The 26,743-nt window shown below is 40.3% G+C and overlaps 1 protein-coding gene across 2 annotated transcripts in view; it reads right to left on the bottom strand.

The window, feature by feature from the left end:
• The window catches only part of Sec15 (exocyst complex component Sec15), a 654,019-nt gene that overhangs the window by 485,223 nt on the left and 142,053 nt on the right, over positions 1–26,743 (bottom strand). For both annotated transcript variants that reach the window (XR_016546976.1, XM_090374206.1), the window contains exon 8: positions 18,068–18,188. Coding sequence is in view for 1 of the 2 variants with exons in the window: in XM_090374206.1 (XP_090230332.1) it covers positions 18,068–18,188 (121 nt within the window). In the remaining variant the exon portion in view is untranslated. The remainder of the gene's footprint in view (positions 1–18,067; positions 18,189–26,743) is intronic.

The following is a 26,743-nucleotide window of genomic DNA, read 5'->3' as shown; positions in this document are numbered from 1 at the left end:
GTAGAAATTTGCCTTTAGCCAGCAGGTAGTTGATTGCTGGTAAAGACTTCCATCTCTTGTTGTGGAAGTTGACAGCTTAAATAAATTTAAGGCTGAGCTGGATAAACATTTGGAGCGAATAGATGATTAAATGCTTTCTTGCATCGTATGCCTCTCTCTGCTAATGCAAAATCATCAAAAATATTAACATTAAAATATTGACAAAGACATTAAAATTATCGGACAGACAATATTAAGTATTCTTTTAATATATTATTTTTATTTTACAGATACCTACGCATTTTTCCATAGTTTTGACCTCCGGTTTCCTCAGTCTGTCTGTCCTCTCTCTACTACATTCTACTAAAAATCGTTTTGAATATTTTTGTTAGATTCTTTTAATTGCATTAATTTGATTTTTAATTGTTTTAAATTGATTTGAATTGTGTTAAATTGATTATTTAATTATTTATATTTTACTCTAATGTACCGGTAAGTTGATGATTTTTTCGTTTTTTCCGTTTTAATTTCTGGAGGGTATGATACGGAAGTGTTCTACACACTATATTGAGGTAAACTCCTCTTATTATTTTACTAATTATACTTATCCATATACAGTGGAACCTCTATATTCATCAAATCCAATATTCGTCACATTTTTTTTAGGACAAATTTTTCATGATGAATATCAGATTTTTGGACAAATGTCCAAAAATCTAATATTCGTCACGAAAAGTCACCCACCACATGGTCATCCTAGCCTCGTGCAATTGCCCATGCAGTCAGCCAGCCCCGTGTGATAGCCCAGCAGGCTGCCTTGTGCAATCGTTCAGTGCGCATCACCTGTCATTTTCTCTTTGAAATTTTTTTTTAATTTTGCAATTTTTTGCGGTTATCTTTGTAAAAAGACATGACCATGGCCACAAAAAAGTGTAGTGAAGAAAAACAACCAAAAAGGAAAGTTGTGAGAACCACAATTGAGTTAAAAAAAGAAATCATTACTAAGTTTGAAAGTGGAACACTTGTTTCCAACTTAGCGTTAGAATTTAACATGACAGGAACTACAGTAAGCAGCATAATTAAAAATAAAGAAGCAATTAAAGCAGCTTATGTGGCAAAAGGTGTAAAATTTCTTGCTGTTAAAAGATCACAAACATATGAAGACATGGAAAATCTTTTATTAGTATGGATTACCGAAAAGCAAATGGCTGGTGATAGTATTTCAGAATCTATCATTGGCGAAAAAGCAAGGCAGTTATATGATGACTTGCAGCAAAAGAACCCAGGAACCAGTGGTGATTTCATGGCAAGTAGGGGCTGGTTCGAAAAATTTAAAAGGCGAATGGGCATTCATAGTGTAGTTAGGCATGGAGAGGCTTCAAGCTCGAATGCAGAAGATGCTAAAAAGTTTGTTGAAGATTTCAAAAACTATGTAGACACTGAGGGATTTATCCCTCAATAAGTTTTTAATTGTAATAAGACGGGCCTATTCTGGGAAAAATGCCTAGAAGAACCTACATCACAAAAGAGGAATAAACATTGCCCGGATACAAACCAATGAAAAACAGATTAACACTCTTGCTATGTGGAAACACTAGTGGGGACAGCAAAATTAAACCATTGTTCGTTTATCATTCAAAAAATCCAAGAGTTTTTAAGAAGAACAATATCATAAAAAGTAAACTAAATGTGATGTGGAGGGCTAACAGTAAGGCTTGGGTAATAAGACAGTTTTTCCTGGAGTGGATTCACGAAGTGTTTGCACCAAGTGTGAAAGCTTATCTAGAAAGTTATAATTTACCAGTAAAGGCCCTCTTGGTTTTGGACAATGCTCCTGCTCATCCCCCTAGCTTGGAAGAAGATTTGGCAGGGGAATACAGCTTTATTCGCATTAAATATCTACCACAAAATACAACTCCTCTAATCCAACCCATGGATCAGCAGGTCATTCCCTGTTTTAAAAAAACTTTATACAAAAGCCCTGTTTCAAAGGTGTTTTGAAATGACGGAGACAGAACTTACATTGAGAGAATTTTGGAAAAATCACTTCAATATCCTCCATTGTTTGAGGATAATTGATAAGACATGGGGGGAAAGTGTCTTCTAGGACAATCAGCTCGGCCTGGAGGAAATTGTGGCCAGAGTGTGTGTCAGAAAGAGACTTTGAAAATTTTGGGTCACAGCCTGTTGTTGATGAAATTGTGTCTCTGGGCAGATCCATGCCCAGAGACACAATTGCAGAGGAACTGGTGGAGGACCATAGAAGGGAACTCAACACAGAACTGCTGGACCTTCATAAAGAACAGGAAGCTGAAGCAGCGGAGGAAATTTCATCAGAGAAGGAAGGTCCAATTGGGTTTTGGTCCAATTGGGCCAAAACGCAGAATGTCGTCGAGAAGTGGCACCCGAACATTGCCATAGTTAATCAAAATATAAATTCATTCAATGATAATGTGACTGGCTGCTTTCAGAAAATTTTAAAAACAGACAACATTGGACAAGTTCTTTGCTAAATTGAGTGCTAGTGAATCATTGAGAAAGGGACAGAAAAAAGACATTGATCAACAGAATTGGAGTACCTGATGTTTTAATGGGAGGTGACTCCCCTTCTAAACAATACATAATTCCTTTCCTCCTCTTCAGCTTCTGCCATCATCGCTCTTCAATAAAGTTAAAGTTCTGATTAAATTTTTATTTATTGGGATATATTAATTTTAGTTAAATGTAATATATTTTTGTTTTGTGATCTAATACTACATTACCTTCATTTGGTATTGCTCTCTCATACTACATAGCTTTATTCTGGACACCGTTAAGCTGGACGATGACTACAGAAACGGATAGCCTGTTAATTATGGTTGATACATTGAGAGGGTTAGTCCTCGAAAAAGTCCCTTTCAATGTATCTATATACCTATAAATAACATAATTTAATTTTATAATATAATTTTGATATGTAAGGTTTTGCCTTATGTTATATTGCATATATATTTTTTTTCCAGGTTGCCGTAGGCGCGTACATAGGTTCATATGTTTCTTGGGCCATTATATTTCCGGTTGGTTTCTCGGTATACACTATAACCTGCTAAATTTTGATTATAAATACACCATTACACTCTACCACTAAAACTAACATCTTAAATAATAATAAAAAATTATACATATATATATATATATGCACACACATGATCTTCCTGTTACAAGATGTACTTGCCATACTCAAATTCTGCACATCCTTTGTCAGAATGGCTCCATAATAGCTCTATTGTCAGGGAAACGGGGAACATGCTTTGTAAAAAGGATAGGTGGAACAGGAACAGGGTATGTCTGCCAGGGGCAAAGGTTGATGATGTTGTACACGTTACATGTTGATGATATAGTTGTACACGTTAGCACTAATGATATTAAGAGTAGGAGACCGGCAGAATTACTTAACAAGTACAGGTCACTGTTGAAAAAAAGCCGTGAAGTAGGGTTGAATTTGAAAGTGTCTGCAATTCTGCCCAGACACGATAGGAGGGAGTATATGATGAGAGCCTTGTCGATCAATTCGGCCCTAGAAAGATTGTGCAAGGCTCAAAGGGAAAAATTTTTTCAGCCTGATCTGTACTTTTTCACAGGAGAGACTGCTTCTACAGGGATGGGATACACTTAAATAGAAAGGGTGCAAGAATATTTCCTGATGCTATCGAGGCAGTGTTAAGTGGGTAGGAAAACTGCTAGCTTGGGGGAATACAAGGATTAAGAAATTAGCAGTAGCCACTAGCAGATGTGAAAGTAATTGTTGCACTGCTTCTTTTGGAATGAGCAGCAGCCCAGAAACCAAGATGCAGGATATTTCAGAGACTGCTGGGAGTCATTGCGGTACAAGTAAACACATGGGTTGTGTTAGGGTAGCTAAGAAAAAGAACAGATGCATGTATACTTGTGTGTGCACCAATGCTAGAAGTTTGGTAAATAAATTTGATGAATTTGAGGTATTGCTCAAAACATCAAATGCAGATTTGATTTGATTTGATTTTTAATGGCGCATTGGCAGCTAAGGCCATAATGCGCCAAGTCAGATTTAAAATGCTACAATACATTTTGGTAGCCGCGGCTACCACGTCAAGCAAAAAAGGTACAAATTAATAGCATAAAAATTATAAAATTTACATCCTTGAATATAAATAAATAAATTGTAAAAAGTTAAAAACGTCGGACATATTGTCTCTGTCACCAATAATCTGACTGAGTGTAAATGGCTCAGTCAAATTATTAAAAGCTGTAAAACAGAAGCGTCGTGCTTGTATAAAAACAGGGCATTCAATAAAAATATGACTGACGGATAAAAGAACGTTACACCTCTCGCACATAGGTGGGTCATCCGCCCTCAGCAAATAGGAATGTGTTAGATGACTATGACCTATGCGGAGCCGAGCAAGAACAACTTCCTCTCTTCGGACCCTGCGTATACTGGACTGCCATTGCGAAATTACAGGCTTAATGTGATGTAATTTATTTGTGGCCTGTCCATGCCAAGAATCTTGCCACTGGGAATATAATTTACAGCGTATTATTTGCCTGTAGTCGGTATAGGGGACTGACAGGCAATGACTATCCAGGGAAAGGGCTGATTTGGCAGCAGCATCAGCTAATTCATTTCCCCGGATCCCAATGTGGCTTGGGATCCAGCAAAAGCGAATATCAAATTCCAATTCTGCAAGAGAAAATAGAATATGCCGGACCTTGGACAAGATCGGATGAGGGTTAAACCTCACCGATACCAAAGCCTGTAACATGCTCGATGAATCACAATAAATCATATACCTTTGGTAGTCGCTATTTTTAATGTGATCTAGGGCTGTTTGTATTGCATGCAACTCTGCAATATAAATGCTAGATTCTTGTTGGATCTTGTAGGATAATGTTTTGTGAGGGAATACAACAGAAGATCCCACATAACATTCTGACTTTGAGCCATCTGTATAGACTGGCATAAAGTCAGAATACTGCTGTCTATGTGATGCAAAAGAGTTGCTGGTAGACAGATGGTGGTGTAGTAGCCTTCTCCCAGATCTTAAGGGAGAAGTCACAAGTTGGAAAATAGGCATGCCAGGGTGGAAGGAATTGCCTTGGTGACTGGGCAACGTTGTCTACCGTTAAGTCTAGTTCATTCAACAGCCCTTGAATCCGAATACCAAAAGGTTTGTTGGCAGTCCAACGGGTGTTATAGAGGTTTTCCCAGTGCGGCTCAAACACGGATGGCCACGTGGGATGATCGGGCAGGGATTTTAATTTGAAGGCATACTGTAAGGACAACTGCTTACGTCGAAGAGAAAGAGATGGTTCATTTGCTTCAACGTAAAGGCTTTGGATAGCAGATGTGCGAAATGCTCTGGTGGCTGTCCGGATGGCTTGATGGTGGATTGGATCTAACCACCGAAGTGCACTATCTCTAGCAGAACCATAAACCTGAGACCCATAGTCGAGTTTGGAACGGACAAGTGCTCGGTAGAGACGAAGAAGTGTAGAACGATTTGCGCCCCACGAAGTTGACGAAAGGGCACGAAGTATATTAAGCCCTTTTACACACCTTGTCCTAAGCTGGGGGATGTGTTGTAAAAATGTCAGCTTCTTGTCGAAAATAAGTCCCAGGAATTTGAACTCTGCTACAACTGGGATGTTATTTTGCCCAAGCCTTAATTCTGGGTCAGGATGAAGATTACGTTTGCGACAGAAATGCACACAAACAGTCTTCTGTGATGAAAATCTGAACCCATTAGCCAAAGACCAAGCTGTAAGATGGTCAATGGTTTTCTGCAGTTGCCTTTCAATGACCCTCATATTGCATGATTGACAAAATATTGCAAAGTCATCAACGTAGAGGGCATTGTTTACAGTGGGTGGAAGTTGTTCTGCGATAGTTTATTTTGATTGCGAAAAGCGTGATACTTAGAATGGATCCTTGTGGGACTCCCTCTTCCTGAGAGAAAACTCGAGAGAGGGTGGATCCTAAACGGATTTGAAACTGGCTATTCGAAAGAAAGTTTTTAATAAAAAGAGGAAGGTTACCTCTAAGACCAAAGTTATAGAGGTCTTTTAAAATCCCAAATCGCCAGGCTGTGTCGTACGCTTTTTCAATATCAAAGAAAACTGCTACCAAATGCTCGGATTTAATAAAAGCATCACGAATGGACGTTTCCAATCGGATTAAATGATCCAGAGTGGATCTATTTCTTCGGAAGCCGCACTGTGTCCTGGAAAGCAGACCATTTGTTTCTAAATACCATACCAGGCGAGAATTTACCATTCTTTCCAGGATCTTGCACAAACAGCTTGTCAGAGCAATAGGACGGTAGTTACTTGGATTTCTAGGATCCTTTCCTGGTTTTGGGAAGGGAAGAACGATTGCCTTCCGCCAGGAATCCGGAAATTGTTTATTAAGAAAAATTCTGTTAAACAGAATTAAAAGGTGATCCTTACATTGTGGTGTGAGGTGTTTTACCATTTCGTAGTGGATGTCATCGGGCCCTACAGCACTTGCGTGTGTGAGAAAGAGTGCAGCATTTAATTCCTCCTGTGAAAAGGGCTTGTTATATTATTCAAGCCCTTTTGAATAGAAGTTCAGGGGGGTTTTTCTGATTTTTCTCTTTCAGGGCCAAAAACTCTGCGGAAAAAGATGTTATTGCAGATATTTTTGCAAATGTTTCCCCTAGAGTATTTGCTACTGCAGTTCGATCTGCAATTGGACATCCGTTATGCTCGAGGATCACAGAAGGGCATGGTGGATATTTTCCCTTCATTTTCCGGATCTTATCCCAGACTACTTTTGAGCTAGCAGCCTGAGTTATGGAAGATGTAAAACGAATCCAAGATTTCCTTTGGCTCTGACGTCGTACATAACGCGCTTTCGCACGTGCACGTTTAAATTTTACTAAATTTTCATTTGTGGGATATCGGCGGAATATCCCCCACGCTTTGTTTTGTGCTTTTTTTGCTGCTGTGCATTCGGAATTCCACCAAGGTTTCGGAAATAGTGGGAACCGGCTAGATGATTTTGGGATTGCAATTGCAGCTGCTTGGACAATTGTTTCTGTGACGTACACGACTGCATCATTGATTGGCACCTGACTGACTATAGCGATGTCAAGATTTGCCAGATGTTGAAAGGCATTCCAGTCAGCCTGATCAAGCTTCCACCGCGGTAAACTAAATGGAAGACACGGTCTACTACTAGTTAATGTGATTATCACGGGGAAGTGATCGCTTCCGTATGGGTTCTCCTCTACCTCCCAAGCAAGTGAAGGAAGGAGAGAAGGGGTGCAGATAGAAAGATCAATGGCAGAGAAAGTACGGGTAGGCATGTGGAAGAAGGTGTTTGTTCCCACATTTAGGAGGGAGAGATCATTGTCAGTGAGCATATGCTCTATGACTCGTCCACTTCCATTGATATCAGCACTACCCCACAGAGTGTTATGTCCATTGAAATCAACAAGAATTAAACAAGGGGAGGGCAATTGCATGATAAGATCATCAATGTCTTTCTGGGGGATGTCAATCCCAGGTGGTAAATAAACAGAGCAGACAGTTAATAAGAACCCCACTGTAAGGCGAATTGCTACAGCTTCAATGCTAGTTGTAAGCTGCAAAGGCTGAAATGGGATCTGGTTGCCGACGAGGATTGCGACTCCTCCGTGGGCAGGACCATCCACAATTCTATCCTTACGAATGATGGTAATGTTGTGCATGGTGGGGTCATCATTTGCCTTTAAATAAGTCTCCTGTATGCAAAAGCAAACTGGTTTGTGCTTTTGCAGGAGTGCCTTGATGTCGTCAGTATTTTGCCGGAATCCACGACAATTCCACCGTAGGAATTTAGCCATTATTTGGACTTGGTGGGTCCATCAGGCTGCTTCCGAGGTGCTGAGGGCTTAATTTTGTCAGTCTTGGATTTATCTCTCCTGGGGAAGTATGGACGCTGTCCTGTGTCCATTTCCTCCTCAGCGAAGAGTTCCAAAACTGACTCATCATGTACCTCCTTCTGCTCGACATCCATGTTTTCCTGGTACTAGGTGTTACTTCCCCTTTCTTATTCTTTTCTTTTGCTTTTGTTACTTGTGGAGCATTAGGAGGTAGTGATATATGAGTGGCAGCTGATTGGTCCTTCTGTGCAGGTTTTTGGGAGCTTAAAAGATAACGTGCAATGGGAGTAAATGATTCTTTTGGAGGGACGGACATGTCCATCTGAGTCCCAATCAAACACCTCCCTGCTATCTTCTGGGCGTAGGTAGGTTTTTTGATGTTAAGAGGTTTCACTGCTTTTCTTGCCTCCTGGTATGATATGTTTAGCTCTGCCTTCAGCCGTTGAATTTCTTTTTCTTCTTTCCACCTCTGGCATGCTCTTGAATAGGCCGGATGTTCTCCCTCACAGTTAATGCAGGTGGGTTTGGTGGCTGAACATGCTGTTGTTTCGTGCTCCTTTGCACCGCACCGGGCACATGCAAGGACTCCACGGCAGGCCATTTGAGAATGTCCATACTTCTGACATTTAAAACACCGTAAAGGGTTCGGAATGTATGGACGTACTGGACAGTTGATGTATCCAGCTTTAATCTCATCAGGAGGTTTGGGGAGTTAAAAGTCAGGATAACACTCCTGGTTTTAACAATTTTCCCATCCCTTCGCGCAGTGATTCTCTTAACGGCAGTAACTCCCTGTGGTTTTAGTTCGGAGCAGATTTCCTCCTCAGTGACGTCGAGAAGGTCCCACTCCGAAATGACACCTCTCGATGAATTTAGTGTTCTGTGTGGTGTCACTGTTACGGGTATTCCTCCGATTGATGTTACTCGGAGTAGATGTTCAGACTGCCTGTCATTTTTTGTTTCAATCAAGAGGTCCCCAGAACGGAGCCTCTTAACTGACTTGGGTGTACCTGCTAACCCATCCAACCCTTTTTGTATAAAAAAGGGCGACATTTTACCAATCGGTGTTTCGTTGGTGGAATGCATTATTAAGAACCTTGGGACAGGCCCTGATGGTAGTTCGGTTCGCTGCCTCTTTGTAGCAATAATGCTATCTGCTTCTCCGTCATTATTTTCAGATAGGGACCGGGTTGGGACCCCTGAAGGAATATGTTTATCAGGATTCATGAAGTTCTTTAAATTGTTCAGTGCCCGGGCTCCCCACCCACCACGGAGCCCAAAGGGACGCCCACTACCCGGCATGCAATAAATGCGCTCGGGAGTGGAACGCCAGGGCTACCCAGACACTATACCCGCACCGCCGCCAGCCTGAATCCTGTCCCTCGGACCATGAGGGTAGGGGCGTGGCATTGACACGGTTGACCCTCGCAGGCGAGCCTACTAGCCGATTGATCCTAGCCGAGCCTTCCAGGACCACCCATCTTGTCGAAGCAGGGGCCAAAGTGGTGTATTGAAGCTGGGCCCCTCAACCACCAGGATCCCCCTTTCCGAATTTCTACGGGTCGCAGCGCAGGGCAAACACGCCGGATTCCATTGGTGTAAGCCTGGAACCTGGGCTGTGGGCGTTGGATCCCAGTGATGCTAGTCTGGAAGTCCAGCAGCGTCACTGGGAAGTCCCCTCACCATGTACAGGTGCTCACATCGAGGGGCCAAAGGCAGATATTGTTGGGATATCAGAGACGTGGTGTCACACAGATATAAGGAATGCAGAACTGGAATTTGGGGAGTACAATGTGTACAGAAAGGATAGACAGAAGGGGTTATGCTATTAGTTAAGAAACACATAAAATCCAAGGAAGTGAAGCCAGTCGACATCGCTGGACAGTACAGTGCCGAGTCAGTTTGGTGTAACGTAAGCATTGGGAGATCAAAATGCAGAGTAGGAGTGCGCTATAGGCCTAATGACTCTGATGAGTATAATAAGAAACAGTACAGGAAAAAAAAGTGGGCCAGTAAATCAGAGAGTCTTATGATGGGCAATTTTAATTTCTCAGATATTGACTGGAATTTGTGCGTTGGTCACTCACACACTAGCAAGGTTTTGTGGATTTATTGGATAATTGTTTTCTACATCAGCATGTTCGGGAGACAACTAGAGGGGGTAATAACTCTTGATCTGATTATCAGTAGTGATTCTTCTTGCATTAAGAATCTGCAGATAAAGGAACCACTAGGTGGCAGTGATCACAGTGTGCTGAAGTGGGATTTACCAAAGAGGTAACTACCATCAGGGGTAAAGGAAGGGTTTTTGCTTTCGTAAAGACTATGATGGTTTGAGATAGTATTTAAATTCTATACAGTGGACCAACTGATGATGTTACCAACAGCAAATTCAAAATGGGAAGCATTCAAAGAATATATATTGGAAGCTACTAGGCTTTACATACCAACTAAGAAATATTGTTCAAGGTTTAGGCCTAAATGGATGTCAGATGAACTAATGAGACATATGGCATTGAAGAAAAATGCATGGGATACATATAAATTAACATGTGACACAGAAGCCTATGATAGATATAAGTTGATCTGTAACCAAGTTACAAAGGAGGTTAGGCAGGCAAAGGCAGATTACGAGAAATCTTTGGCAAAGGATGCAAATGAAAACAGCAAAGAGTTCTTTACTTATGTAAACTCTAGAAGGAAGGAGATGAATCAGATTGGTCCACTTGAGATCGATGGGTCAACTGTTGATGACCCTGCTCGGGTAGCTAACAAACTAAATGAATATTTTGCATCGACATTCACACATGAGGAGTTATTCAGCGAGGGGAATGCCAGAGGTGTATTCAATTCTAGCAGTAAGCTAGAGAATCTTGTAATAACTGAGAGCAAAGTGGAGGAGAAATCATCGAAGATAAACACAAGAAAGGCACCTGGGGTGGATGGGATCTATCCAGTTATATTAAAGGAGGCAGCAAAGGAAGTAAGCAAACCCGTAGCCATAATTATGAGAGCTTCCTTGGACTCAGGGGGAGGTACCCATAGACTGGAGATGTACAAATGTGACCCCAATTCACAAAGGAGGATCAAAGGCTGACACAAGTAATTATAGACCTGTGAGTTTAACTTCTGTTGCAGAAAAATTAATGGAAGCACTGACTAAAGAAGCACTTCAGGATCATCTAGACAAGACTTCAGTAATAGCTCGGACACAGCATGGTTTTGTTAAGGGGAAGTCTTGCCTGACCAATTTGATTGGATACTATAATGCAGTCACAAAAGAACTGGATGCAAGGAACAACTTTGATATTATATACTTGGATCTTAGAAAGGCTTTTGATACTGATGCACATGGAAGACTGCTGCACAAATTGGAGCAGTGAGGCATTGGAGGCAAATTACTGTTATCGATAAACGATTTCTCTTTCGCCGAGAGCGAAAGAGAAAACCAAGGTTGAGGGGGAGAAGACAGAGAGTAGTAATCAATGGACACTGCTCATCGGGGACTAATGTTATTAGTGGAGTCCTTCGGGGTTCAGCGTTGGGTCCATTATTGTTTTCTGTATTTATAAATGATATTGATAATGGTATAGCTCAAGCTCAATGTCCAAGTTTGCAAACAATACAAAGGTTGGCAGGGTTGTTAAGGACACTACTGACGCTATGCTGCTGCAACAGGATCTGGAAAGGTTGAGCAGACGGGCTGAGAGGTGGCAAATGGAGTTTAACATTGACAAATGTAAAGTACTACATATGGGAAACAGCAACCGCAGAGCAACCTATCAACTCTGTGGTACTACACTGACAGTGGTAGAGAATGAAAAGGACCTGGGTGTAATTGTGCAGGCCACTATGAACTTCGCTGACAGTGCAGACGGGCTGCAAGGGTAGCTCATGGTGTCTTGTCAATGATATACAGGAAGTTTTATAGCAGGGATAAGATGGTGATTATTCTCTTGTATAAGGCAATGGTCAGACCACACCCTGAGTACTGTATAAAGGTCTGGAGGCCTCATTTCAAGAAGGATGTAGAACTGCTGGAATGAGTACAGAGAAGGGCGATAAGATTAGTGAATGGAACAAAGGGTTGCTCTTACGAAGAAAGGCTAAAGTTTTGCAAATTACAGCGTCTGGAGACTAGGCACTGGCGATGTGATCTGATAGAGGTGTATAAAGCCTTGAATGGTTTGAGCATGCTCAGTGCTGATGGGATTCTTCCTCTTGCTCAGAATAATCACCTGAGAAGGCATAAATTCAAATTGAGGAAACACAGATGTAGGATAGATGTGTGGAAATTTGCCTTTAGCCAGCGGGTAGTTGGTTGGTGGAACAGCCTTCCATCCCTTGTTGTGGAAGTTGATAGCCTAAATAAATTTAAGGATCAGCTGGACAGGTATTTTGAACTAATGGAGGGGTGAAATTGGTTTTTTTGTTTTTTTTTTTATAAGCTGATGCTGCATAAGCTTGCTTTCTTGCATCATATGCCTCTACTAATGCTAATTTCTAATATTTCTATAATGTACACATTTTGTGACCAAACCAAAATTTCACCCTTCTTCAGAGACATGGTGTCAGACAGCTTGGGGGAATACAAGGATTAATAGATTAGCAGTAGATCAAAATTTAATGAAACAAAATCCTCAAGTGGCATGTTGTACAGAAATGAGCACTTCCTCCTGTGTCAGAACAAATCTGTACTTTCCAAAAAATATATACAAAACATATGTTGGTGGCAAGATTCCTAATCACTTCTTCAGATCTGAATAAATTTCTCTGCCACTGCATTCATCAACAAAGCCTGAACAATAAACTTTTCACTTATTCTGCTTTTTTTTACTACACTCCTACTTAGAATATAAGTAGGAGTGTAGTAAAAATGGGGAGGTATCCATAGGACACCTCAAGGACAATTCAAGGGGTATGACTGCCCATGTGCAAGCTAAAATTTCTTAAACATTTCGAGATGTCTACAAAACATCTTAAAATGCTTTTAAATATACATTACAAAATTTGTATGTCTCTTTAATCAAGAAGACTTTGACAAATTGCAATTCCTGGAGACCGGACACCTGCAATTGATGTGTTTAAGACTTTAAATAGATTTTTTTTTTTTTTTTTTTTTTATGTAAACCCCAAACACGTGATGTATTAGACCTTATAGTACTTAGTACCATGCTTGGGTTGGAGGTTGAGAAGACGAAAGAAGATATTTGTTGACATTGGACTTGAACTTCTGTAGACTGTAATTTTCAGGAAATACGTAGAGTTGGTTCTGTGAGTTTGAAGTTGGCCAGTAAATGGATGTTGGCTGCATGTGTTCGAACTGTTTTGAAAGAGAGAGCAGGAATTATAGAAGCCAATTCAGAAGAACAGTGCCCATGGAAGTATTTGTAGAAGAGGCATGCAGCAGAAACAGTACGTCTATGAGACAGCGAGTGGAGAGACTCTGTTAGAGATGAACATTAATTAACCTAACTACCCTCTTCCGAATGGAATCAAGAAATCTGAGAGAGGTTTTGGGGGCACCACCCCAGATGTGGGAACAATATTCCATGGTAGGGCCGATTTGTGATTTATGCAGAGTGAGCAGCTGTTTGGAAGAAAGTAACGCCGAGAGCGAAAGAGAAAACCAAGTTTTTTATTTGCAGAGGAAGCATATTTGTAATGTGCTTGTGCCCAGAGAAATTAGAAGTCAGGGTAATCCCCAAAAGAGATACATCATTTTGCCTAGAAATTGGAGTGTCACTAAAGATAAGCATAGGAGCAGAAGAATGGAGAATTACCTGAAGATCGGCATTTAAGGAATTGGTAGCATATTTTCGAGAAGTTGAAGCTGATTGAGCAGGACAAGGTTTCTCAAAATGGAAAGTATAATGCAATGTGCTATCATCGGCAAAACTATGGATAGGATTTCCAGTCAATGGAAGATGGTCATTAATATACAAGAGGAAAAGAGTGGGGGAAAGAACTGAACCTTGGGGAACACTGGCATTAATGGAGAAGTTAGAAGAGGTTAGGTTAGGTCAGGTTAGAGCCATCTACCATCATCCTCAGTGAGCGATCAGTGAGAAAATTGGATAACCAATTACAAAAAACAGTTGGCAAACCATAAGATGGAAGCTTTTTTAGAAGACCTTTATGCCAAACACGATCGAAAGCCTTTGAGATGTCAGGAGCAATTACTTGTGTTTCACCGAACTTTTCCATTGAATTTGTCCATAAACGGGTAACATAAGCCAGAACATGACCAGTGGATCGACACTGACGGAATCCATACTGGCAATCGTTGATCAGACGGCAGGTTTCTAGGTAGTTTAAGAGTTGACGATTAATTAATTTCTCCATTACTTTAGAAAGGGTAGAAGTAATTGCAATGGGACGATAAATGGATGGGAGGGATTTGTCTCTCTTTTTAAAAACTGGCTGGATATGAGCAAATTTCCAAGCAGAAGGAAAAACACCTTTGGAATAAGAAAGTGAAAAAAAGGCAGTAAAGAATAGGAGTAAGTTCAGGGGCACAGGTTTTGAGAACAAGCGGAGAAATACCATCGGGACCTGGAGCTTTTTTTAGCATAAATTCGTCAAAATCCTTCTGACATCCTTTTGACGGAAGACCACACGAGACATTGAATGGAGCGTGTTGGGAATTTTTTTTTTTTTTTTTTTTTTGATTTGGTAGTTGTTTGGCGCATCGGCTTCTGTGGCCATATTGCACCTCCAAAGGTTTTTGCAGTACTTTGATCCAAGCCCGAGGCGGGAATCGAACCCGCGACCTTTGGGTTGCCGGGCAGGTACTTTACCCACTCGGCTAGCCCGGTCGGCGTGTTAGGAATGGTGGGAGGTGTGTACCAAGATCATTAATATATGATTTGGAAGAAAAATGGGATGCCAGCAGGTCAGCTTTATCCTTGGCTGAAGTGACAACAGAACCATCTGGTTTGGACAGTGGTGGGAGCAGAGATGGGCAAAATTTGGGGCCAATAGCTTTGGTAAGAGACCAGAATGCTCGGCTACCATTATGGCAAGAAGCAAGTTTTCTACTTCTACTCTTAGCCTGTTCAAACTCTATTTTGGACTGATTAATAACTGCTTTACAATTGTTGTGGGCCTTGGTCTAGGCAGAAAATGAAACTGAAGAATTAGAAACAAGCCAATTACGATATGCAACTTTCTTCTCTTGAACATCCTTAGCACATTTTTGGACAACCAAGGTTTAGACAAAGGACGAGATTTTAAAGTGGAGTTTGGGATAAAAAGGATTCCATTTCTGCAAGAATAATTTCACTGACACGATCTGAGCAAATGTTGACATCAGAAGTTTTGAAACAGTAATATGACCAAGGAAAAGAAAAAAGAAATCTCACGGGTCATCCCATTTTGCATTCTTGTAATGCCAAACAACATGAGGTTGGGAATAGCCATGAGATAAAGACTCCATTGGAGAAGGGACAATCACCAAGTTGTGATCTGAAGTGCCTAAAGGACCTCTCACTTCGACCGTGTACTTAAAAGGGTTGTTTGTGAGAAAATGATCAAGCGTGTTGGCTGTATGATTAGGATTGTCTAGTATTCTTGTAGGTAATTGAACAATCTGTGCAAGGTCATTAGTAATTGCAAAAGCTTCAGCATCTTGACCAGCTGGTCAGCGTGACTTGAAAATGGAAACCAGCTGGAGTTGTGAACATTAAAATCAAGGAAAATTACCTCACTGTTAGGAAAGTTACACTAGAGAAAGTCAAGTTGCAAAGAGAGGAAGTCAAAGAGCTCCAAGTGATTAGTGGAGTTGGGAGAATGGTAGAGACAACAGATGAATTTTACACAATGAGGTAGAGAGAGAGATTAAGCCAGAGAAGATCAAAGAGAGTATATTCCAAATTGCCAAGTCTCTGACAGGGAATATCAGAACAGACATTTGCACAAATACCACCTTTGAGGCAAAAGGAATCATGCAGCAAATAATTTGGGCATCTGAGATGAGCAGTAGTTGAATCAACCGACAACTGAGATTCTGTCTTTGAATCTGTTCAGTGCTTATTCTTCCTCTTGCTCCGACTGCACACACGAAAGGACATAAATTCAAATTGAATGGGGATAGTTGCAGGATAGATATGCAGAAGTTTGCCTTCAGCCAGTAGGTAGCTGTTTGCTAGAATAACCTGCCTTCTGTTGTTGTTGTTGTTGTCAGTAGTTCGAATAAATTCAAGGGAGAACTAGTCAAATTGTTGGAAGGGAATGGACAGACGATGCAGGAGTTTTCCTGTGGGTGGGTAGATGAGGCTGTATTAACTTGCTTTCTTGCATGATTTGCCAGTACTACTAAGTATATATATATACACGTGTGTGAGAAGCATTATATTCCATTTGTTAGAAAGTCCTTACACACTGAGTGTTCACTGAATTACGACTACCTACCTAACACTTTGTAGGTCCTTTTGCCCTCAGCACAGCAGCTATCCAACGTGGCATTGATTCAAAAAGATGTCAGAAGCATTCAGGAGGTATGGCTAACCAAGGTGTGTGTAATGCAGGTATGGAGGTGAATGGTGTATTCAGATGCCTGATATGCCTTTCCATAGTGTCCCACAAGTGTTCTATGTGATTGATATCAGAGGAGTTCGGAGGCCAATCGATATGCTGGAAGTAAGAACTGCGTTCCTCAAACCATTTTTGCACAACAAGTGCCCAATGGCTCAGCACACTGTCATCTTGGAAGACGCCATCGCCATTCGGGAAAAAGTGTAACATAGCGGATTGTACACAGTCAGCAAGCAGTTGATGATAGCGGAGACCACTGATACGTTGTTCCACATGGACCAGGGGTTCAAGTTCCTGCCAGTGAAACATGCCCCACACCATACAACCACCTTCATCGGTCTGCACTTTTGATACCATGCATGATGGATCAAGAGCCTCGTGTTGACACCAAATCCGTACACGACCATCCATGATGCAGAGTAAATAATGTGACATCCAACCAGCAACACCCTTCTGCCAGTCTTCTAATGTCCAACTTGCATGCTCTTTGTGCCAGGCGAGTCTTTAATGCGGATGAACCTTGGTTAGGAGAGGATGCTGTAGGGGTCGTCTGCTGGTACAGCCCATACGTGCAAGCGTGTGATGCATGGTCATGCCAGATATTGTTCTGGGTTGGCCCATGTTGTATTGGGTAGTCAACAGTACTGTGCCTGTTTGCATCATCAGACCCGGCACTCACCTCTAACATCAACCTTTTGCTGATCTTTGCAGTTTTGCCGTCAGGTCATTGTTTCACCATTTTTACGGCAGTCCTGGTACACTTTAACTACGGCGGCTCTGGAACACCCCACGAGTTCAGCCGTTTGGGAAATCGAGGCACCAGCTCATCGAGCACCCACAATCTGTCCTTTATCATAGTTTGCTAAATCCTTCCTTTTACCCATCATGCTCCGAATTTTACTACCTACTGAACCACTGACACCTTATCTATGCTATGTAGGTGGACTAACTGCGCACTCTCGTACCTCAAGTGGTCAATGGGTCGCATTCAGTTTTCATAGGGGTGATTTATAATTCAGTGATCACTCAGTGTATATAAGGCCTAATTCATTCAATTGAACTAACAACTAAAATTTATTCAAATTGCAAATAGTATTCTACTTAATATTTATCCATATGGTACACCTTCCAGATGCAAGATTTTGGGAAAAAGGTGACTGTATTTTGACCTGAAAAGAAATTTTTAATGAACATCATGAAATGTCCTCTGAGTCCAGGAATGAGTAGAAATCATGGAGAATTTCAAATCTCCATGCTGTATCATATGACTTTATTTTATCGAAGAAAGAAACATTCTGATTTTAAAAAGTATATCTGATCTAGCTTCTATTCTGATCTGATCAAACGACCTAACATGCTTGCTATTATTAAACTGATGGTAGTTTAATAATGCTCATAAACACTATAAATGTACCATTGAGAAGGAAACATCTCATTATAAATGGCACTTTAACAGAACCTTCGCTATAAAAAGTATTTCGTCCTCTTTTTTTGTGGAACTATTGTGAAAATACTTCAAAATCATTAAAAATGCCAATTAAACATAAAAGGGCAGGTTAGTGTTTCAATCTGTTAATATACAGATCAGCAGAATTTGCCCATCAGGATGCTTTTCAATATAATTTTAATATAATATAATAATAACTTACTGATTGTGTCCTGAGTGAAGTAATGATGGCAGAAAGTGCACTTTCCCAAACTTCATCTAAATATATTCTATTTACAAGACCATCAGCAGTATTCAAAATATGATCTTCAACAACAAAAAACCTGAAATCGAAATATAATGTCTATTAGTAATTACAAATGAATTCATTTTAAGGTAAGAACTTTTAACACAGTTTCTTTATTCCATTACTGGATTTTCTGTATTATTATTTTTTTAAGTGACATACATGGTCACAGGTATATACATATATTTAAATATATACTGCACATTCAAATCCACACAGCAACATAACAAGTTAGTACATTCAGATGAAATACGAAAATAGAAATAATTCATGATTTATAACAAAATAAAGTGGGACTTATTGAGAACCGAGAACATTTTGGTTCTATGCATTTCCCATATGACCCATTCATTCCTCCAGTCAATCCACAGCAACAAGCAGTACCTAAACCTTCAGCTACAATTTACTATGCATAGATAGTTTATGGGATATGTAAAATAAATAGAATGAAATAAAAAATAAAATAAAATAACTGCAGGATTTCTGTTGGTACAATTTTAAGGAATTTTTTTGGAAATCTCACAAATCATTCTAAAAGAGCCAAACATAAAATTTTACAAAACCCTTCCATTCAAAGTAGTGTTATTACACAAGGATGGGGAGACAAAGAAATAATAACTGCCATATTTCTGCAGTCCGATTTTAAAGAAATTTTGGATAACTCAACAAATCTTTCTAAAAGAACCAAATATAAAATTTTATAAAAATCCATCTACTAGGAGTCAAGTTACTATATGTAGTCAAATAAATACAGAAGGATGGACATGGAAACAATAAGTGATTTAAGCATATATGCTAACACGTACAAAAATTTATAACCATTGTAACCTGAGCTATGTTATATTGGCTGTTGTAAACAATTAAGTGGTAATTGTCACTGGATGGCTTAACAAAAGCCGAGAATTAGGGTTGAATTTGAAAGTGTCTGCAATTCTGCCCAGACACGATACAAGGGACTATATGATGAGAGCCTTGTCGATCAATTCGGCCCTGGAAAGATTGTGCAAGGCTCAAGGGGTAGAATTTTTTTCAGCCTGGACTGTACTTGTTAACAGGAGAGATTGCATCTACAGGGATGGGATACACTTAAATAGAAAGGGTGCAAGAATATTTGCTGATGCTATCGAGGCAGTGTTAGGTGGGTCGGAAAACTGCTAGCTTGGGGAAGACAAAGACCAATAGATTGACAGTAGCTACTGGCAGAGGTGAAAGAGATTCTTGCACTGCTTCTATTAGAATGAGCAGAAGCCTGAAAAACAAGATGCATGATATTTCAGAGACTGCTGGGAGCCATTGCGGTACAAGTAAACACATGGGTTGTGTTAGGGTAGCTAAGAATAGAAACAGGTGCATGTATACTTGCGTGTACACCAATGCTAGGAGTTTAGTAAATAAATTTGATGAATTTGAGGTATTGCTCAAAACATCAAAGGCAGATATTGTTGGGATATCAGAGACGTGGTGTCACACAGATATAAGGGATGCAGAACTGGAATTTGGGGAGTACAACGTCTACTGAAAGGATAGACAGGATAGGAAGGGGGGGGAGGGGTTATGCTATTAGTTAAGAAACACATAAAAACCAAGGAAGTGAAGCCAGTCGACATCGCTGGACAGTGCAGTGTTGAGTCAGTTTGGTGTGACATAAGCATTGGGAGATCAAAATTGAGAGTAGGAGTGTGCTATAGGCCTAATGACTCTGACGAGTATAATAAGAAAATGTACAGGGAAATAGAGTGGGCCAGTAAATCAGAGAGTCTTATAATGGGAGATTTTAATTTCCCAGATATTGACTGGAATTTGGGGGCTGGTCACACACATTAGCAGGGCTTTTGTGGATTTATTGGATGATTGTTTTCTACATCAGCATGTTCGGGAGGCAAATAGAGGGAGTAATACTCTTGATTTGATTATCAGCAGTGATTCTTCATGCATTAAGAATCTGCAGATAAATGAACCACTAGGTGGCAGTGATCACAGTGTGCTGAAGTGGGATTTACTCAAAGAGGTAACTACCATTAGGGGTAAAGGGAAGGGTTATTGCTTGGGTAAAGGGAAGGGTTATTGCTTCCGTAAAGGCGACTACGATGGACTGAGACAGTATTTAAATTCTATACAGTGGGACCAACTGATGATGTTACCAACAGCAAATTCAAAATGGGAAGCATTCAAAGAACTTATCTTGGAAGCTACTAGGCTTTACATACCAACTAAGAAATATTGTTCAAGGTTTAGGTCAAAATGGATGTCAGATGAACTAATGAGGCATATGGCAGAGAAGAAAAATGCATGGGATACTTACAAATTAACACATGTCACAGAATCCTATGATAGATACAAGTTGATATGCAACCAAGTTACAAAGGAGGTTAGGCAGGGGAAGGCAGATTACGAGAAATCCTTGGCAAGGGATGCAAAGAAAAACAGCAAACAGAAGCAAGGGGATAAATCAGATTGGTCCACTTCATATTGATGGGTCAACTGTTGATGATCCTGCTCAGGTAGCTAACAAACTAAATGAATATTTTGCATCAACATTCACACATGAGGAGTTATTCAGCGAGGGGAATGCCAGAGGTGTATTCAACTCTAGCAGTAAGCTACAGAATCTTGAAATAACTGGAAGTAAAGTGGAGAAGAAACTGTTGAAGATAAACACAAGAAAGGCACCCGGGGTGGATGGGATCTATCCAGTTATATTAAAGGAGGCAGCAAAGGAAGTAAGCAAACCCTTAGCCATAATTATGAGAGCTTCCTTGGACTCAGAGTAGGTACCCATAGACTAGAAATGTGCAAATGTGACCCCAATTCACGAAGGAGGATCAAAGGCTGACCCAAGTAATTATAGACCTGTGAGCTTAACTTCTGTTCCAAGAAAATTAATGGAGGCACTGGTTAAAGAAGCACTGCAGGACCATTTAGACAAGACTTCGGTTATAGCTCGGACACAGCATGGTTTTGTTAAGGGGAAGTCTTGCCTGACCAATTTGATTGGATACTATGATGCAGTCACAAAAGAACTGGATGCAGGGAATAGCTTTGATAAGAGATACTTGGATCTTAGAAAGGCTTTTGATACTGTTGCACATGGAAGACTGCTACACAAATTAGAGAAGTGTGACATTGGAGGCAAATTGCTGCTATGGATAAAGGGGTGGTTGAGGGGGAGAAGACAGAGAGTGGTAATCAATGGACACTGCTCATCGTGGACTAATGTTATTAGTGGAGTCCCTCAGGGCTCAGTGTGGGGTCCATTATTGTTTTCTGAATTTATAAATGATATTGATGAGGGTATATCAAGCTTAATGTCCAAGTTTGCAGACGATACAAAGGTTGGCAGGGTTGTCAAGGACACTACTGACACTATGCTGCTGCAACAGGATCTGGAAAGGTTGAGCAGATGGGCTGAGAGGTGGCAAATGAAGTTTAACATTGACAAATGTAAAGTACTACACATGGGAAACAGCAACCCCAGAGCAACGTATCAACTCTGTGGTACTACACTGACAGTGGTAGAGAATGAAAGGGACTTGGGGCATAAATTCAAATTGAGGAAAGACAGATGTAGGATAGACGTGCGGAAATTTGCTTTTAGCCAGCGGGTGGTTGGTTGGTGGAACAGACTTCCATCCCTTGCAGTGGAGGTTGATAGCCTAAATAAGTTTAAGGCTCAGCTGGACAGGTATTTTGAATGAACAGAGGGGTGAAGTGGAAGTAGTTTTTTTTTTTTTTTTTGGCTGATGCTGCATAAGCTTGCTTTCTTGCATCAAATGCCTCTACTAATGCTAATCCCAAACTAAGAAAAAAAAAAAAAAAAACCGCTTCTGAATCAAATGATTGGGGTCACCATCATCATCAGCCATTTTCAATCCACTGCAGGATGAAGGAATATTCAGCATCTTTCCAATTCCTTCTGTTTTGTGCAACGGCAATCCATTTACTACCCACGAACTCGTGAATTTCATCTGTCCATCGTTGTCTTCCAGGTCTTCTTCTGGCTCCTCTTGGGTACCATTCTCTTATTTTCTCAGTCCATCTGTCATCATGTCTTCGTGCTATGTGTCCTGCCCAAGGCCATTTTAGTTCTTTAGTTTTGATAAGAATGTCCTTTACTTGAGTTTGCTGCCTAATCCATCTTCTTCTTGTTTCTCTTCTTATTTAACAGTCTGTTTCCCAATATAACTCATTCTATTTTCGCTGTGTAGTTCCCAGCTTCTCTTCCATTCTTTTGGTGAGTGCCCAAGTTTCACTTCCATAAGTCATAGTGGGAAGTATATATTGGTTCATTATTTTAAAATTGGGATATTGCTCCTCAGTATGTGACTATATTTCCTGAATGCTATCCATCTAAAATTTATTTTTCTCTTGACTTCAAGCCACTTATTATTATTACAGCTAATGACTTGTCCCAGATAAGTATATGAATCCACCTTTTCAATTACTGCTCATTCAATCATTATATCCCTTTCTGTGCATACTTGTATCATTGCTTTTGTTTTACCCATATTCATCTTTAGTCCAAAATCCTTACTAACTCTGCATAACTGATTAAAATTTTCCTCTAATTCTTTGGGATTGTGGCTTATGACCAAAATGTCAACTGCAAATCGTAAATGGTTTAGGTACTCTCCATACACATTGACTCCTTTCTGTGACCAGTCTAATTAGCATTAGCATTAGTAGAGGCATATGAGGCAAGAAAGCAAGCTTATGCAGCATGAGCCAAAAAAACCCACTTCAACTTCACCCCTCCATTCGTTCGAAATACCTGTCCAGCTGAGCCTTAAATTTATTTAGGCTATCAACTTCCACGAAAAGGGATGGAAGTCTGTTCCACCAACCAACTACCCGCTGGCTAAAGGCAAATTTCCGCACGTCTATCCTACATGTCTTTCCTCAATTTGAATTTATTCCCTCTCAGGTGATTATTCTGAGCAAGAGGAACAATTCAAACCATTCAAGGCTTTATACACCTCTATCAGATCACCTTGCTGGTGCCTAGTCTCCAGACACCATAATTTGCAAAACTTAAGCCTTTCTTCGTAAGAAAAACCCTTTGTTCCATTCACTAATCTTGTTGCCCTTCTCTGTACTCGTTCCAATAGCTCTACATCCTTCTTAAAATGAGACCTCCAGTCCTGTATACAGTACTCAAGGTGTGGCCTGACCATTGCCTTATACAAGGGAATAATCACCTCCTTATCCCTGCTAGTAAAATTCCTGTGTATCATTGATAAGACACCAGGATTTACTCTAGCAGCCCGTCTGCACTGCTCAGAGAACTTCATATCTGCCTGCACAATTAACCCCAGGTCCTTTTCATTCTCTACCACTGTCAGTGTAGTACCACAGAGTTGATATGTTGCTCTGGGGTTTCTGTTTCCCATATGTAGTACTTTACATTTGTCAATGTTAAACTTCATTTGCCGCTTCTCAGCACATCTGCTCAAGCTTTCCAGAACCTGTTTCAGCAGCAGAGCTTCAGTAGTGTCCTTAACAACCCTGCCAACTTTTGTATCGTCTGCAAACTTGGACATTAAGCTTGATATACAATCATCAATATTATTTATAAATACAGAAAACAATAATTGACCCAACACTGAACACTCCACTAATAACATTAGTCCAAGATGAGCAGTGTCCATTGATTACCACTCTCTGTCCTCTCCCTCTCAACCACCCCTTTATCCATAGCAGCAATTTGCCTCCAATGCCACACTGCTCCAATTTGTGCAGCAGTCTTCCATGTGTAACAGTATCAAAAGCCGTTCTAAGATCCAAGTATATAATATCAAACTTATTCCCTGCATCCAGTTCTAGATGATCCTGCAGTGCTTCTTTAACCAGTGCCTCCATTAATTTTCCTGGAACAGAAGTTAAACTCACAGGTCTATAATTACTTGTGTCAGCCTTTGATCCTCCTTTGTGAATTGGGGTCACATTTGCACATCTCCAGTCTACTTCCCCTGAGTCCAAGGAAGCTCTCATAATTATGGCTAAGGGTTTGCTTACTTCCTTTGCTGCCTCCTTTAATATAACTGGATAGATCCCATCCACCCCAGGTGCCTTTCTTGTGTTTATCTTCAACAATTTCTCCTCCACTTTACTCCCAGTTATTACAAGATTATCTAGCTTACTGCCAGAGTTGAATACACCTCTGGCATTCCCCTCACTGAATAACTCCTATGTGTGAATGTCGATGCAAAATATTCATTTAGTTTGTTAGCTACCTGAGCAGGATCATCAACAGTTGAACCATCAATATCAAGTGGACCAAGCTGATTCATCCCCTTCCCTCGCGAGTTTACATAAGTAACGAATTCCTTGCTGTTTTTCTTTGCATCCTTTGCCAAAGATTTCTCGCAATCTGCCTTTGCCTGCCTCAGTTACAAAGGAATGATGAGTACAGAATGATCTACAGTGGAGGTACAGAAACTGGATGAAATGGTGTTAGCATCCTAATCCAGAAAAACTGGGCAAAGAATGTTAGCATCCTAATCCAGAAAAACTGGGCAAAGAATGTTATGAATACCTACCATGTAGATGACAGACTACTGATGGCGAAAATAAAAACATCACCGAGGAACCTAGTAATTATCCAGGTGTACTTCCCGACATCTAACAGTGGGGACCAGGAAATAGAATAGATGTATGAGAAAATCGAAGATCTCTTGAAATTGACAAAGGATGGCAACAATGTTGTAATAATGGGAGACTTCAATGCCGTGGTCAGATCACAATATGATAGAATAGGAGTTGGGAAGTTTGGACTGGGAAATAGGAATAGCAGAGGCGACAGGCTGCTCGACTTCTGTGAACAGTACAATATGAATACCTTATTTGAAGTACCACAGAGAAGAAGGTACACCTGGAGAGCACCAGGTGATATACAACACTATCAAATTGATTACATACTAATCAAGACAAGATACCGCAACCAAATTAAGTCAAGCCACAGTTATCCTGAAGCAGAAGTTGACAGTGACCACTGTCTCGTGATGGCAAGGTGCAATCTTAGAATTAAGAAATTTAAACGAATTGGAAGGACTAGCTGGGATTTGGATAAATTACAATATGAACATGCTAAGAGGAATTACGGAGAGAAAACAAATGAAATCATAGCTAATATAACACGAGAAATCAACTGTGATTTGATAAAGCAAAGTATATTAAAAGTAACACAGGAGACATTAGGAAGGATGAGCTTTGGTCCAAAGAAACCATGGATCATGGAAAAAATACTAGAACTCATACGAAGACGTAACAAATATAAGAAAACACCCACAGAGGAAGGTCAGGAGAACTACAGATACACAAAGAACCTAATAGCAACCAAATGTCGGGAAGCAAAACAAGACTGGATGAAGAAAATGGCAGAAGACATTGACAAGGGCTTGACAAAGGGAAGAACAGACAAAGCGTATAGAAAGATTAAGTTATTACAATACAATCCCAAAAAGAGGAGCACGATGATTAAAGACAAACAAGGGAACCTACTGATGGACCCAGAGGAAATTGGTGAGCTTTGGAAGGAATATCTAGAAGAACTCTACTGTGGAGAAGAAACAATTGATGAGAATGACTATATTGAAACAGAAGACAAGGTGGAAGAAGACACTAAAGGCCCAACAATTACAAGGAGTGAATTTGAGTAGCATTAAGTCAATTAAGGAACATGAAAGCAGCAGGACCAGACAACGTCCAGGTGGAGCAACTCAAGAATATGGGAGGAGATATGAAAGATAGGCTTTATCAAGTGATACAAAAAATCTATGAAAGTGGTGCAATGCCAGATGACTTTAATAAAAGCAGAACAATCATTCTTCCAAAGAAAGGAAATGCTAATGACTGTGCTAATTACAGGACTATAACCCCACTGTCCCATGCATCAAAAATCATCTTGAATGTAGTGAAGAACAGGATCAAGAAAAGAATAGAAAAAGTCATTGATCAAGATCAGTTTGGCTTCAGAACTGGATGTGGGACAAGGGAGGAACTTCTAGCAATGAGAACAATTCTTGAAAGAAGAATGGAAATGAATACTAGAACATACATTGCTTTTGTTGATATACAAAAAGCCTTTGATAACGTAAATTGGAAGAAATTGTTCAGAGTCATGAAAAACTTTTGCCTGGACTGGAGAGACAGAAGGCTTATCCTGCATCTGTACAAGACACAACATACTGAAATAGATATTAATGGTACCATAAAGGAAGCAAGGATCAGGAGAGGTGTGAGGTAGGGTTGCTCTTTATCCCCGTACCTTTTCAACATGTTCATCGAGGAATCCATAACAAAAATGAAGCAGGAAGCAAAGGGTATCAAGATTAATGGACAACAGATTCACTGCATCAGATTCGCAGACGACACAGCATTATTAGCTGACTCACAGCAGGACCTGTGTAAGATGTTAGAAAGGCTATCATTGAGGCTACAAGATTCACATCTAAAGTAAATGCACAAAAGACTAAAATAGTTGTCGTCACCAAGAATGATGAACAAACTCAAACAAACATCAAAATGGGGAACAACAAAGTGGAACGAGTGAAACAGTTTTGTAATTTGGAGAATTTCATTACCCAGGACAACCGG

The sequence above is a fragment of the Mastigoproctus giganteus genome, chromosome 5, assembly GCF_048544385.1.
Source record: "Mastigoproctus giganteus isolate SK-2022 chromosome 5, ASM4854438v1, whole genome shotgun sequence".
In the NCBI taxonomy this organism is placed as follows: Eukaryota; Metazoa; Arthropoda; class Arachnida; order Uropygi; family Thelyphonidae; genus Mastigoproctus; species Mastigoproctus giganteus.
The sequence above is the reverse complement of the archived record's forward strand: the minus strand, read 5'-3'. Positions and strand labels throughout refer to the sequence as shown.